The 11,947-nt window shown below is 29.7% G+C and overlaps 1 protein-coding gene across 1 annotated transcript; it reads left to right on the top strand.

Moving 5' to 3' along the window:
• The first annotated feature begins 4,011 nt into the window (after positions 1 to 4,011).
• LOC120256980 (ethylene-responsive transcription factor ERF039-like) lies at positions 4,012 to 5,233 on the top strand. Its single transcript, XM_039264626.1, has one exon. It carries the CDS (start codon positions 4,141 to 4,143, stop codon positions 4,888 to 4,890), a length of 750 nt encoding a protein of 249 aa, XP_039120560.1. The 5' UTR covers positions 4,012 to 4,140; the 3' UTR covers positions 4,891 to 5,233.
• The last annotated feature ends 6,714 nt before the right edge of the window (positions 5,234 to 11,947 follow it).

Raw genomic sequence — 11,947 nt, forward strand, 5'->3', positions numbered from 1 at the left:
TTGATTTTTTTTTTTTTTTCAATTACATTTTTAATATCAAAGTATAAATAAAATAAAAATACACAAATGATTAGTTGAGAGCCACTTACTTTCTCCTCCCAACCATAAGAAGCATGTGAAAAATCAACAACCAAACCTTGCCAAAAATTAATGAAGAAGATCATTCACATAAAGTATACCAACTTGATTAAAACCAAGTCCTTGGCTTTGTTTTTATCTTCTTCCTCTTCTTCTTCATCATCATGAGAGATATAAACATCTTTGTTGGCCTTTTTAAGGCCACACACTTAAGGGATGGACTTGAGTCCCTGTCCATTTTTAAGTTGGTGGACCAAAGACAACAACATTTGATAGCTTGCAATAAAGATCATATAAGAAATCACAAATATATATAAATATAAAACTCTAAATTATTTAAAGCCATGAATTGTGACTTAATTAACTCCCTTCTAATTTGACTCCAACAACTTATTGGAGATATATATCTTGATGGTTTTGGTTTAGCTTGTGGACATGTGTGTTCATTTCTAGCATCTTTCTAGCTAGTAAATAAGTAGGACAATATGGTAGTTGCATGCACATATATTATATATTGCCAATTAAAGAATTTTTATTTAAAAAAAGAATTTTTTTTTGTGGTTTATAACAATTAACATATACAACATGATTTTTCTAAGTTAACCAGTAGAATAGAAGGTATTTCATAACATTTAAAAAATATAGAGAATATGAATTACATTATTGTTATGACTTCATATATATATATATATATATATATATATATATTTAAGAAATGCGTACAATTGTTGGAAATTTTGATCTAATGTTGGAGTAGAAACAGAGACAGGGATGATCGGGGACCGAGGCAGGAGAGCTGCTCGCCCAAGAACAATTTCCGCCTCCTTTTGCAGTCATGACAGGGAACACGGATAGGGCGTTGTTCTCCGGGATTGAATCTGGGATGGATCGTGGTTTTTAATAGGGGACGAATAGCCGGAAGGCGGACTGACGAAGAGCCGCAGAACTGGCCCGGTTCTCGAAGGGTCACGGAGGGAGGAGAGACGGCCGTGAAGTCGTTTCTTTAAAAAAAGGCGCAAAAATTAAATTTTTAAACATAAGATAAAAGGGCAAAAACCTAGGCATGGATCAAGCACCTGCAATAACTGCAGTACTGTGTCCGCACCATGCGCCCTACGCTGAGTTCGAATTTCTAAGAAGCATAACCACTAAAAGCGAGGTTAAAGGATAATGAATAATCTATATATAAAAGTAGATGAATTTCAGTATGTAAAGCATGCTAGTACTAAACCTTTAGTAGGAATGTTTTGAAACAATATGGGCCTAAAGAATATGGGCCCTCTAACAAACCACACATGTCAATCACTGGCAGCGACATATATAAATATGGAGTTAAATCACTCATGTAACAAGTACACCTACGTTCTTACCTAAATAAGTTAAATTTGAAGTCCCCTCCTTGATAAGACACGAGCACCCTGCATAAAAGGACAAAGTACCAATCGACCAAAAAAGTTGTTTGTTTTAAATATAAATAAATTGATCATGTATCTTGATTAAATTATTTAAAATTATGATTCATCATATATAGAGGACTACCATAATATAATATAGGTGTGTTTAATATGTAACACAAGGTATATATTAATTTGAACATAGTAAATGAATATCATTATGAGGATTTTATAACTTTAAAATAGCGGTGAATTTGAAAAGTAGATAAAATTAGATAGGAGGAAAAATATAAGATTACAAAAACATAAATGTTTAACAATAGTGTTTTCAAAATATATACTTCCTTTATGTAATGGTTGTATGGAAATTTAATTGATGTGATGCCATATTATTTAACATGAAACATACATTACTTATAATCCAATTATATTTTTTGGCCAAAGCTAGCTTGTCATATATATAAATCAGATCGCTTTCAGAATACGATGATACATATCTTAAAACTTAATAGATATATACAACCAATGAAGATATTGTCATATATAACTCATATACAGAAATATTGTATGGAGTAGGGTTTTATTATATAAATTCATAGAACTCTAATTTTTTCATAATAAGAGAAATATAACCTATCTACTCCTGAGGACGTAGACATATCACTGAACCTTGTAAATCTTGTATATTTGTTTTGACTTCTTGTTTTTTTTTTCTCTTGCAATTCTTTGATTTTGTCAACAAATATATATTATATAAAAATTATTTAATCAAAATACACAACTTTTCCAAAGGAAATATTTATTCATCTAAAAAATAATAATAATAATAATAATAATAATAATAATAATAATAATAATAATATAAAACATATTCAATCAAGTTATTTGGAATTTTGTCTCTATCAAGCAATGCAATGATAAATACAAATAAACAAACAAAAACCATGACCATAGACAAATACAAGTGTTAGCAAAGCAGCATATGACTTGGTAAAATACAATTACAAATCCTAGTTGCCAATGTCTTTCCTACATTGGAGGTTGTCAAGTAGATTCAATGGTCAAGGTGTACTATAAATAATTATTATTCAAAAAAGAAGCAATGGAGCCATACATCATTTATTAATGTTGTTGTTTGTTTATCAATTAAAGGTGAGCCCCATGTGGGACTAACTTATTTAAAGTCTTATTCTAAGGCTAACAAACACACTTGGTTAGTTGGCTATCCTAATTAAACTAGTGCATCATTTGTGGAGTATATACATTATATGCCAATGTTAAATAATCTTAACAGTTGAATAAATGTAATTAATATGAGTATAAATTAATAGTCAAACACTAGTTAAGATTAAAGTAAGAGTAGTTAATTAAGAGATGAAGAACATTGATCCAAAATTAATAGCAAAGGTACCAACTCACAAGAAGGTTTTTTCTTTGGATGCAAACAGTGTTTGGGAATCTTAGACATAGCTTTCCATGTCATTATAGCTCTTAAGAAATTTGGTTGTTTGTCCTTGCAAGATGAACAAGTGGTATTTTTTATTTTGTTTTGATGATGATGAGTTGAGGTAAGACACTAGACAAGACAAGTTAACAACCATGCTAGTTCCCATTTTCAAGCTTGCCATGCATTGCACTAAAGACCCATTCATGCATATGCATGCATGCATGGATAAATGAATTACATGCCTGAATGCATGGCTCAATGGTGAAAGCCAAGTACATATAATCAAGTTCTTCATGTTTGTTCACCATCAAACCAAATAGATCAAGCATAATATAGCATCAATGAGCCAATGATTAAAAAGCAAGAGGTACATGACATATAAGAAATGAGAAAAATGAGAAACACTCATCACATCTAACTTTTCTAGCAACATAATAATATTCACTCTTTCTAGTATTATCATAGCATTTATATTGAATCTCTTGGTTTTATTTCATATATCAAGGACACCTTAAATGCTCATATATAACAATCAAACTCTTCTTCTTCTTCTTCCCTTTCTTTTTTAAATTAAAAATCTAATATAAAATTATATAGGTCATGTTTTTCTTTCCTTAGAGCACATACTACGTACTAAGAATATTAAAATCTAGCAAATATCTTATTACATACTTATGATATAACAATAAATTAAAAAAATCATTAATTTTTTTTATTATCACATAATACTAACCAAAAGATCTAATCTCTCAAGTCAAAAGTAAAATCTTTTTTTTAAGAAATATGATCAAACCATGGATATATAGAATTCAAATACTCGATCAACTTTTTACTTGAGAGGAGAATGAAATACAATTAATTACCATATTATAGCAATGGTTATAGAGCAAAATTAAAACTCACAAATTTATCATATTAAGTTGTTAAAAATTATACATACTTTTAATTGGTAAAATAAATAAATAAATAAATAAAATAAATGTGTGTGTGAGTGAGAGAGACAGAGAGAGTGATTCCCATGTACACTCAGACACTCAGTGACTCACTCTCACAATAACTCCATTCAAACCAAGCAATGAGTAACACCCCCCAACTACACCCTCTTCCTTTTGCTCCAATGGCCCCCCTTCTCTTCTCACACTCCTCTTCCTTAAAAACCCCTACCTCAATCACATAACCAACACAACAAACCCACATCCCTTCTTCCCTTCCCTTCTTTTCATGGAACTCCATCATCATCATCATCATCAACAACAACATCAACAACAATCCTCTTCTTCTTCTTCTTCTTCTTCTTCTTCTTCTTCTTCTTCCTCCTCCTCTTCATCATCATCCTCTTCCTCCTCCAAACACTCCAACAAAAGATCAAGAAACACCACCACCACCACAAACAACATCAACCTCAACATGACTAACAACAATAACAATAACAACAACAACAACAACAACAACAACAACATGAACAAGAGCAAGAACAATCCTCCTCCACTATATCGAGGAGTTCGCATGCGCAACTGGGGAAAATGGGTTTCGGAGATTAGAGAACCCCGAAAGAAATCAAGAATTTGGCTTGGCACATTCCCTACAGCAGAAATGGCTGCCCGTGCTCACGACGTCGCCGCTCTCACAATCAAAGGTCAAGCAGCATTCCTCAACTTCCCCGAACTCGCTTCTGCTCTTCCTCGGCCTGCTACTTCCTCTCCTAAAGACATTCAAGCTGCTGCTGCCAAAGCAGCCCAGACCACCTTCAGTATTAATGTTGAGAAAACTAATTTGCCTGAGGTTGAAGCCGATACCGATATCGATCATTATGATTATGATGATGATGCTTTGTTTGATCTCCCTGACCTTTTGATCTATTCTTCTCCTGCTTCTTCTTCTTCTTGGTTCAGCAACTCTTCTTTGGATGATGATGATATTGGCTTTAGGCTTGAGGATCATCAGCCTTTGTTGTGGGAGCATAGTGTGTGATGTTTCTTTTCTTTTCTTTTCTTTTTTTCTTGTTTTTTTTTTAAAATAATGTTTGTGATCAAGAAGTAGTGAGTTTCTTTATGTACATGAATTATGTGGAGTTTACTTTGATGTTCATTAGTGAATTTGGAAAATAATTTTTGAAGAAGAAGAAGAAGAAGAAGAAGAAGAAGGAGAAGAAGGAAGATAGACAATGCATGATGAGTTTCTTCATGCATGTGTTTTATTGAACTAGCTAGTTTATTTCCTAAATTTGGAAATTGATTTTAATGTAATTTTTGATTTTTTTTATTATTAATATTTGTCTTGGAAATGAATTTTGTGGAGTTTAATTTGATATTCACTAATGAGTTTGGAAAGTAATTTTGAAGAAGAAGAAGAAGAAGAAAGAAGAACATAAACAATGCATGGTGAGTTTCATTCTTTTGTTTTGATTGGATTGACAAAGTTCATTGCTAAATTTGGAAAGTGATTATTTTTTATTTTTATTATCTCTATCTCTCTAATTATATATATATATATATATATATGAAATATATTTGCATGATTTGTAGTAAAAAATTAAAGGGAGGTGAAAAAAGCAAATTCCTTTCTTTCTCTTTTGGTTAGTGACTTAGTTATAGTAGTGGAAGGAAGTGCTTGTGATGAAATAAGGGGGAACCAAAAGATGAGTTCAGGGCCCCGGGAAAAAACCCACCAATAAAGACAGTGCTGCATGACATCAAAGACACTTCAACTTTTTTTTTTTGTAATTTTTTTTTATCCACATGTGATTTTCTTATTGGTAGATGCAAAATAACAATTTTAAATACTAATCAAGATTAATTAATCCAGACAAATGGAGATTACTTCTTAATAAATTAAATTATACAGGCTAGCATCCTTAGCACATGCTATCTCTCATGACTCCCTCTCACTCTCTCACTCACTAATTTTAAACAAAATTAACTCATTCATCTGGTAATGAATAATATATGCAGTTAAATGATATAAATCATACAGGCTCGCACCCTAATTAATAGTGAATTTATGTATACATCATCTCATTAAAATTTCAAATTATGAACAAAGGATAATTTGATTAGACATAATTCTACTTGACAAATATTATTGATAATGATATGAACCAAAGACTTTAAAAAATAAAACAACAACATCAGAATGTGCTCTTTTTATATTTGTAAAATAAAAAATAAAAAATTTGCCCTGGTGTTGAATGTGTACTTTCATTTAACGGGTATTGAATTTGGATTATAAAATTCTCACATGTTACTGGACCAAAGATCCGTTGGCGCTTAATTTTTATATGTATATATATATGAACGTTTGCTACTAATAAATATTGAAAAATACACAAACTTATGATTAAATAATTTGGAAAGATACACAACAACCTCTCAACAAAGTTAAGCATGATAATTATAATTGATGTCTTTGTCTAGACCATGACTAATGTTTGGTCTAGCATGCCACCTGTTTATGTCTCTCAATTGTTCTGTAATTAACTTATCTTTGGTTGATATTAACTTTGTTCAATCCTTTTAATCCTTTTCCAGTGATTAATCAAAGAGTTAATCATAGCATTAGCTAATATTTCTAGAAGAAATATCATTACCATGCAATTATAAACATTGACCTTTTCTTTGATCTTTGTACTAGTCCATTTGTTTAACACTCTGATATGACTTGCATTTATAGTGACATTGTTAATTTTGAAATTTTTTTCATCAATTTTTTTTATTTTTTAATAAAATTTAAGTGTTTTTTTTATTGCAAAAATTTATAACGTGAAAGTTATCTCACATAGTGCAAAAGAGAACAAAAGGTTTGCTCTAAGGAGTTCTTTTCAATTGTCTTGAGTGCCTTGAGTTCTATGCTTTCACATGGGCTTGTCTGACTACCTCTTTATGCATTCTTGTAGAAGGATCTTGGCACATTTACATCAATCATTAAAAAAAAGAAGAAAAAAAACAATTCTTAGCATTCATTTTTATTAATTTTTATAAATGATTAAAAAAACTTTAGATTTTTAAAAAGATCTTTTGACCCGTGGGTTTTTAAAAATCACAAGATTTAAAACCCAGTCCAAACGAAAATACTAAGAACTCTATAAAAAGTAATTTTTTTCTGGGAATGTGTTTTTTTTAATACACAAAAAATTGAATTAAAAATTATTTATTTAAAGTGATTGAAATATTATGTTTTTACCAATAACAAAATCCCCGCCCCTTTAATAACTCAACCACTGCACTAATAAAAAAAAATGAAAAAAAACCAACGTTATCATTTTACAATTATCATCATGATGATTAGATATTGAGAAGGAAAAAGATGCATTGATTTATATATCTTGACTTATAATAATGTTCACAAAAAGGAAGTATTACAAGGAACAACACAAGCAAAGCATAAAGCTTCAATTCAAGATAAGAAAAGAGACTCAAGTTAAGGGGCTAGGAGAGAGCAAGTGCAATCTAGACCAACCTTGGCTTTTCTTTCTTTGTTTTATATTGAGAGGATCATCATCTCCTTCTTTATCTCATTATCATGAGATACTTGTATGCTTTTGATGCATGTTTTCTCTTATAGATCTCATTGTTCTTTATATATATATATATATATATCTTTGGGACCCAAAGCAAAAGAGTTAAAAAAATAAAAATAAAAATTAGGACTCTTGTCAAATTTTTCATTATTATTATTATTATTATTAAAAACATGGCAACATCATGGTTGTTTCCTAGTCGTTGGATCAATACCACTTAACTCCTGATCAACATCATGTATAATGAGATGAAGACATATAAATTTGGTCCCTTGAATAAAATGTGCATGCAAAATAGTTGTTGAACCATCATGAAGGTGGCCCCTAATCACAATGAAAATCATACAATTAAGTCCTTATGAAGACAAGACATTGTCATAACATCAAACAAAAAAAATGCAATTATTTCAATGTAAAAATTATACTACCAAATGATAGATAAAGTGATAATCAAAAGTTTAATATATACTAATTAATCTTAGAAGTAAAATTCATCAATCAATGTAGAGAAGAGAAAGGTGAGTGGCACCTACCACTCCTTAAACAATGAAATGTGCATTTGGTGTCTAGTATGAAAGTATTAAAAATGGCAATAAATGATATGAAATTCCTTACAAGAGAGGTGTTGTTGCAAGGACTAAATAAGAAGGAAAAAGGAAGCAAAACATAACAGAGAGAAAGGGAAAAATTAAAGAGAAGGAAAAGGACAATGAAGAGAAAGGAAAAGGGTGAGGGCCCTAGAAGAAACAACTTCATGGGCAAGCTCTTCACTAATGTTCCCCTTTTGTGTTGTTAGAATGGTTGGTTGAATGCTGGTTTGAATGTGGAAAAGATACCTTTATTTCCCTTAGTTCATAGGGTTAAACTTTAGAGAGAAAGAAGGGGTGAAAAAATCACTAGAATTTTTAGATTAGTAAATTCCTATTCTAATCCTATTTAATCGTATTTAATAATTTTTCATATAGTTCAGAAATATCTTTATTCTATTAGACAATTTTTAAAAATGCAAAAACTCTCCTTTGATCTTCCCTACTGACCATCCTTACAATATCAGAGTTGGTATTTTATTCCTCTTCCAAGTAGAAGGTCGGAACGCTCCTATTCAGAATTTAAAAACCTTTATTCGTTACTTTCTCCATTCTTAATTGACTTTGAAAGGCTTTATTTATGATCTATTTTCTAACTGTAATCAAAATGAACTGAAAAATTCTAGCTTGTAAGATATTGAGCTAAATCCAGCAGTGAGAGTAATTTTTGTGTTTAGTGAGAAACTATTCCAACTCAAAAGTTAAAAGTTCATTACTTACCTTCATTTATTAAATAATAAAAATAAAAACAATATATTAGAAAAAGAACCATGGAATAAAACTTATATAAAGTAGTGGTTTATACACCTTTTTGATAGTCTTATATCATCTTTCTTTTTCAATTAAAAAAAACAAAAATACTTTATCCATTTTCTATCCAAAAATAAAAATAAAACTCATATATATAACCTTAGACTTCCATCTGTTTTTCACTTTACCTTCAATCTTTGTTCACTTACCATGCAAAGCATGGTTAGTTAAAGATGGAGGAAAAAGAGAAATGAATGGACTTTTAAACAATGATATGAAGTGGAGAGATATGGATAACAAAATTAAGGAATTATTTATTTATATGGAAAAATGTTTAGGACTCTATCCAAAGGCAAGATATATATATATATATATATATATAGATATATAGATTAGGGTCATTACCATGATAGGGCCATTACTATGTTCCTTTGTTGGCAATGACACTGCATATATGACTAGGATAAACAATAACCCAATCTCTTCTTCTCATATATCCCTTTAATATATATTGTGCACATAGATTATTTTTGGGATTATTCAAAAGCACTTATTAATGCATAGGTATATATATTCCTCTAATAATAATTAATAAAAAGATGTCTATTAGCGGTAGAGTTGGCACATATCATCAGTGAACAGGGAAAGGGAAAAATACAGAAGAAAAATAAATAACAATTAACACATACATACATACATATATAAGAAGATGTGCTATCCACCATTAAAACTAGCTTTAACTTCTTATACACCTCATCCATTGCTAATTTTTTTTTTCATAAATCAACTCAGTCCCTAATCTTACTAGTAAGATGATTCTATTTGACAACAGTATTTTTTCTAATGTTCTCGTAGAGAAATTAATCACCAGTGCTTGTTGTTATTTTTCTATTATACTTATGTATTTGTACGCAACTTTTATTTTGTAGTAAAATTATAGTTTATCTATTTTTATTGGTATGATGTCTTAATTAGTCCCTCTATTTTCTCTCTCTTCTTTTGGGTTTTTCTCTAAAACTCTTCAGAATTTGAGTCCTGTCTTTTGAAAATGCGTTCACTTATTTTAAAATACTCAAACAAGTCCTCTATTTTATTACCCAGTAGAGGGATCTGAAATAGGTGCATTTTTAAAAGTATAGATTGAGGCGTTTACAGTAAGTGGGGAACGTTTGCAAAGTGGGACCTGGTCGAAGGATTGCAGGTGAGTATCAAAGGAGAGAGAGAGAAAAATACATGTCGACTATTTTGATAATTATACCTTTTATTTATTATATATATATATATATAATTATAATAACAAACTATCAATTATTATTATTTTTTTTTGTAATGGAGAGCTGGGATAATCACTCTAATTCTTACTCAGAAGATGTAGACACATTCTACTATAATTTTAGTACTTATTTTTTAAAAACAAAATAAATATTTATTATAACCTGAAAACGAGCAAGTCACTCCAAAGTCTACATGATTTGCACAAAAACATGAGCTGATGAGTATTCCCTAGAAAAGCGTCCTTCCTTTTTCCGACATCGTTATTTTTCAAACATACGTACGGCACATAAAAGCGTAGGTATGTAGGACGTTAACGCGGCTCTCGCGTTTTGCTTAAAAGCAACAAATTTTAAGCGAAACCCATAATTTTAAGTGTAAAAGTCAATTTTAAGCGCAGAATGTCTTTATATGTTAAGTAAAAACTTATGTATGTAATGAAAACACCAAATTTTAAAAGTTAGTAAACCTATAATTTTGGAGCGAAAATCGAAATTTTAAAAGCTAAATGTCTATATATTAAATGAAAAGCATATGGTTAAACAAACATAGCTATGTTAAATGAGCTATATATTTTAAGCAATGAAATACGTGTTGTAAGAATAGAATAAATTAATGAGTAGTTGCGATTAATTGAAAAAGAAATGTCATCGAGATTGAAAAATAAGCATCGACAGAAGGAGCTGTATCCCAGTAAATTAAATGTCGGAGGGTCGTCATGCAGGATGTTTTGAAATTTTTAGGGACTAAAAAATAATTTTCTCTTATTATAATTATATATATATATATATATTTTTATAAATTTTTAATATTTTATATAGTTCCACGATGTCACTCCATGCTTTTAAAACAAGTGCCAATAATTTTAAATATATATATATATATATATGCCAGTATATACATACATCCCATCACCATTTATTTCTAATGAAATTTTGCTGTCTCTCTGGCTGTTTCTCCGTCACAATGGACCATATTGATTATTGACCAAATTAATGAATAAAAACAAATGTTAATTTCCCAAACTTCTATTTAATCACTTTAAATAAATTATATTTAATAACAACCACCTAGTATTTATAAATTATATCTAATAAATTATATTTAGCTCTTGTAAGGAGAGAGTTTTCTTCCTTGTCTTCAATGAGATTAACATCTCAATGGAAAACATGAAATTTAATAAAAAGTGAAACAATGGTAAAATTGATAAAACATAGTATAAATGTTATGTTAAGATTGAGGCTCGACTGAGGAAAAGTAAAAAGCAAAGAGGGTTTTAGATATCATGAATGGCAGTAGTCTCTCGTTTGGATAGATACATTAACCAAGAGGAGATAACTCTAACTCCTCAAAACCTCACGTTTTATGACCCCGATTTGAAGTAACGGGGTGAAAAACCTCTCAAAGACTTTATAATTAGTTTATACCCTTAATAATTAATTACATAATTCATAAGTTTGATCCAACGATCACTGTACTTTTTACTTCGATCCTTATTGTTGGTTCCAAATATCTTGCATCAATTAAATCTTGTGAATTTTTATTATGTATTTAAATAAAAATAAGTAATTTTTATTTTATATATCTTTTATTTTTCTCTTCCCTTCCTTAGGCAAACAAAATTTATTAGAAAATCCTCATTTCCTTCACTCCATAAAATTTAACTATCAAATGAGAGTTCAACCCTTCATTTCTTTTCTCTTCCTTAACTTTCCATTCTACTTAAAAATTTAGTTCTATTAATGTCTACATAAGAAAAAATTAATTTTATAATATATACATAATTATATTATATATTAGCGAATATGTAAACATAGAATTTTCTAAATTTGATATTCCAAAGACATCACAAGAGGGCATGCAATTTATATTTATAATAACCATATGAGCAATACGTAACTGA

Source organism: Dioscorea cayenensis, unplaced genomic scaffold, assembly GCF_009730915.1.
Source record: "Dioscorea cayenensis subsp. rotundata cultivar TDr96_F1 unplaced genomic scaffold, TDr96_F1_v2_PseudoChromosome.rev07_lg8_w22 25.fasta BLBR01001777.1, whole genome shotgun sequence".
NCBI lineage: Eukaryota > Viridiplantae > Streptophyta > Magnoliopsida > Dioscoreales > Dioscoreaceae > Dioscorea > Dioscorea cayenensis.

Bases quoted from the DNA above. Each gene is read 5' to 3' on its own strand.
- LOC120256980 (XM_039264626.1), top strand. From the start codon at position 4,141: ATGGAACTCCATCATCATCATCATCATCAACAACAACATCAACAACAA.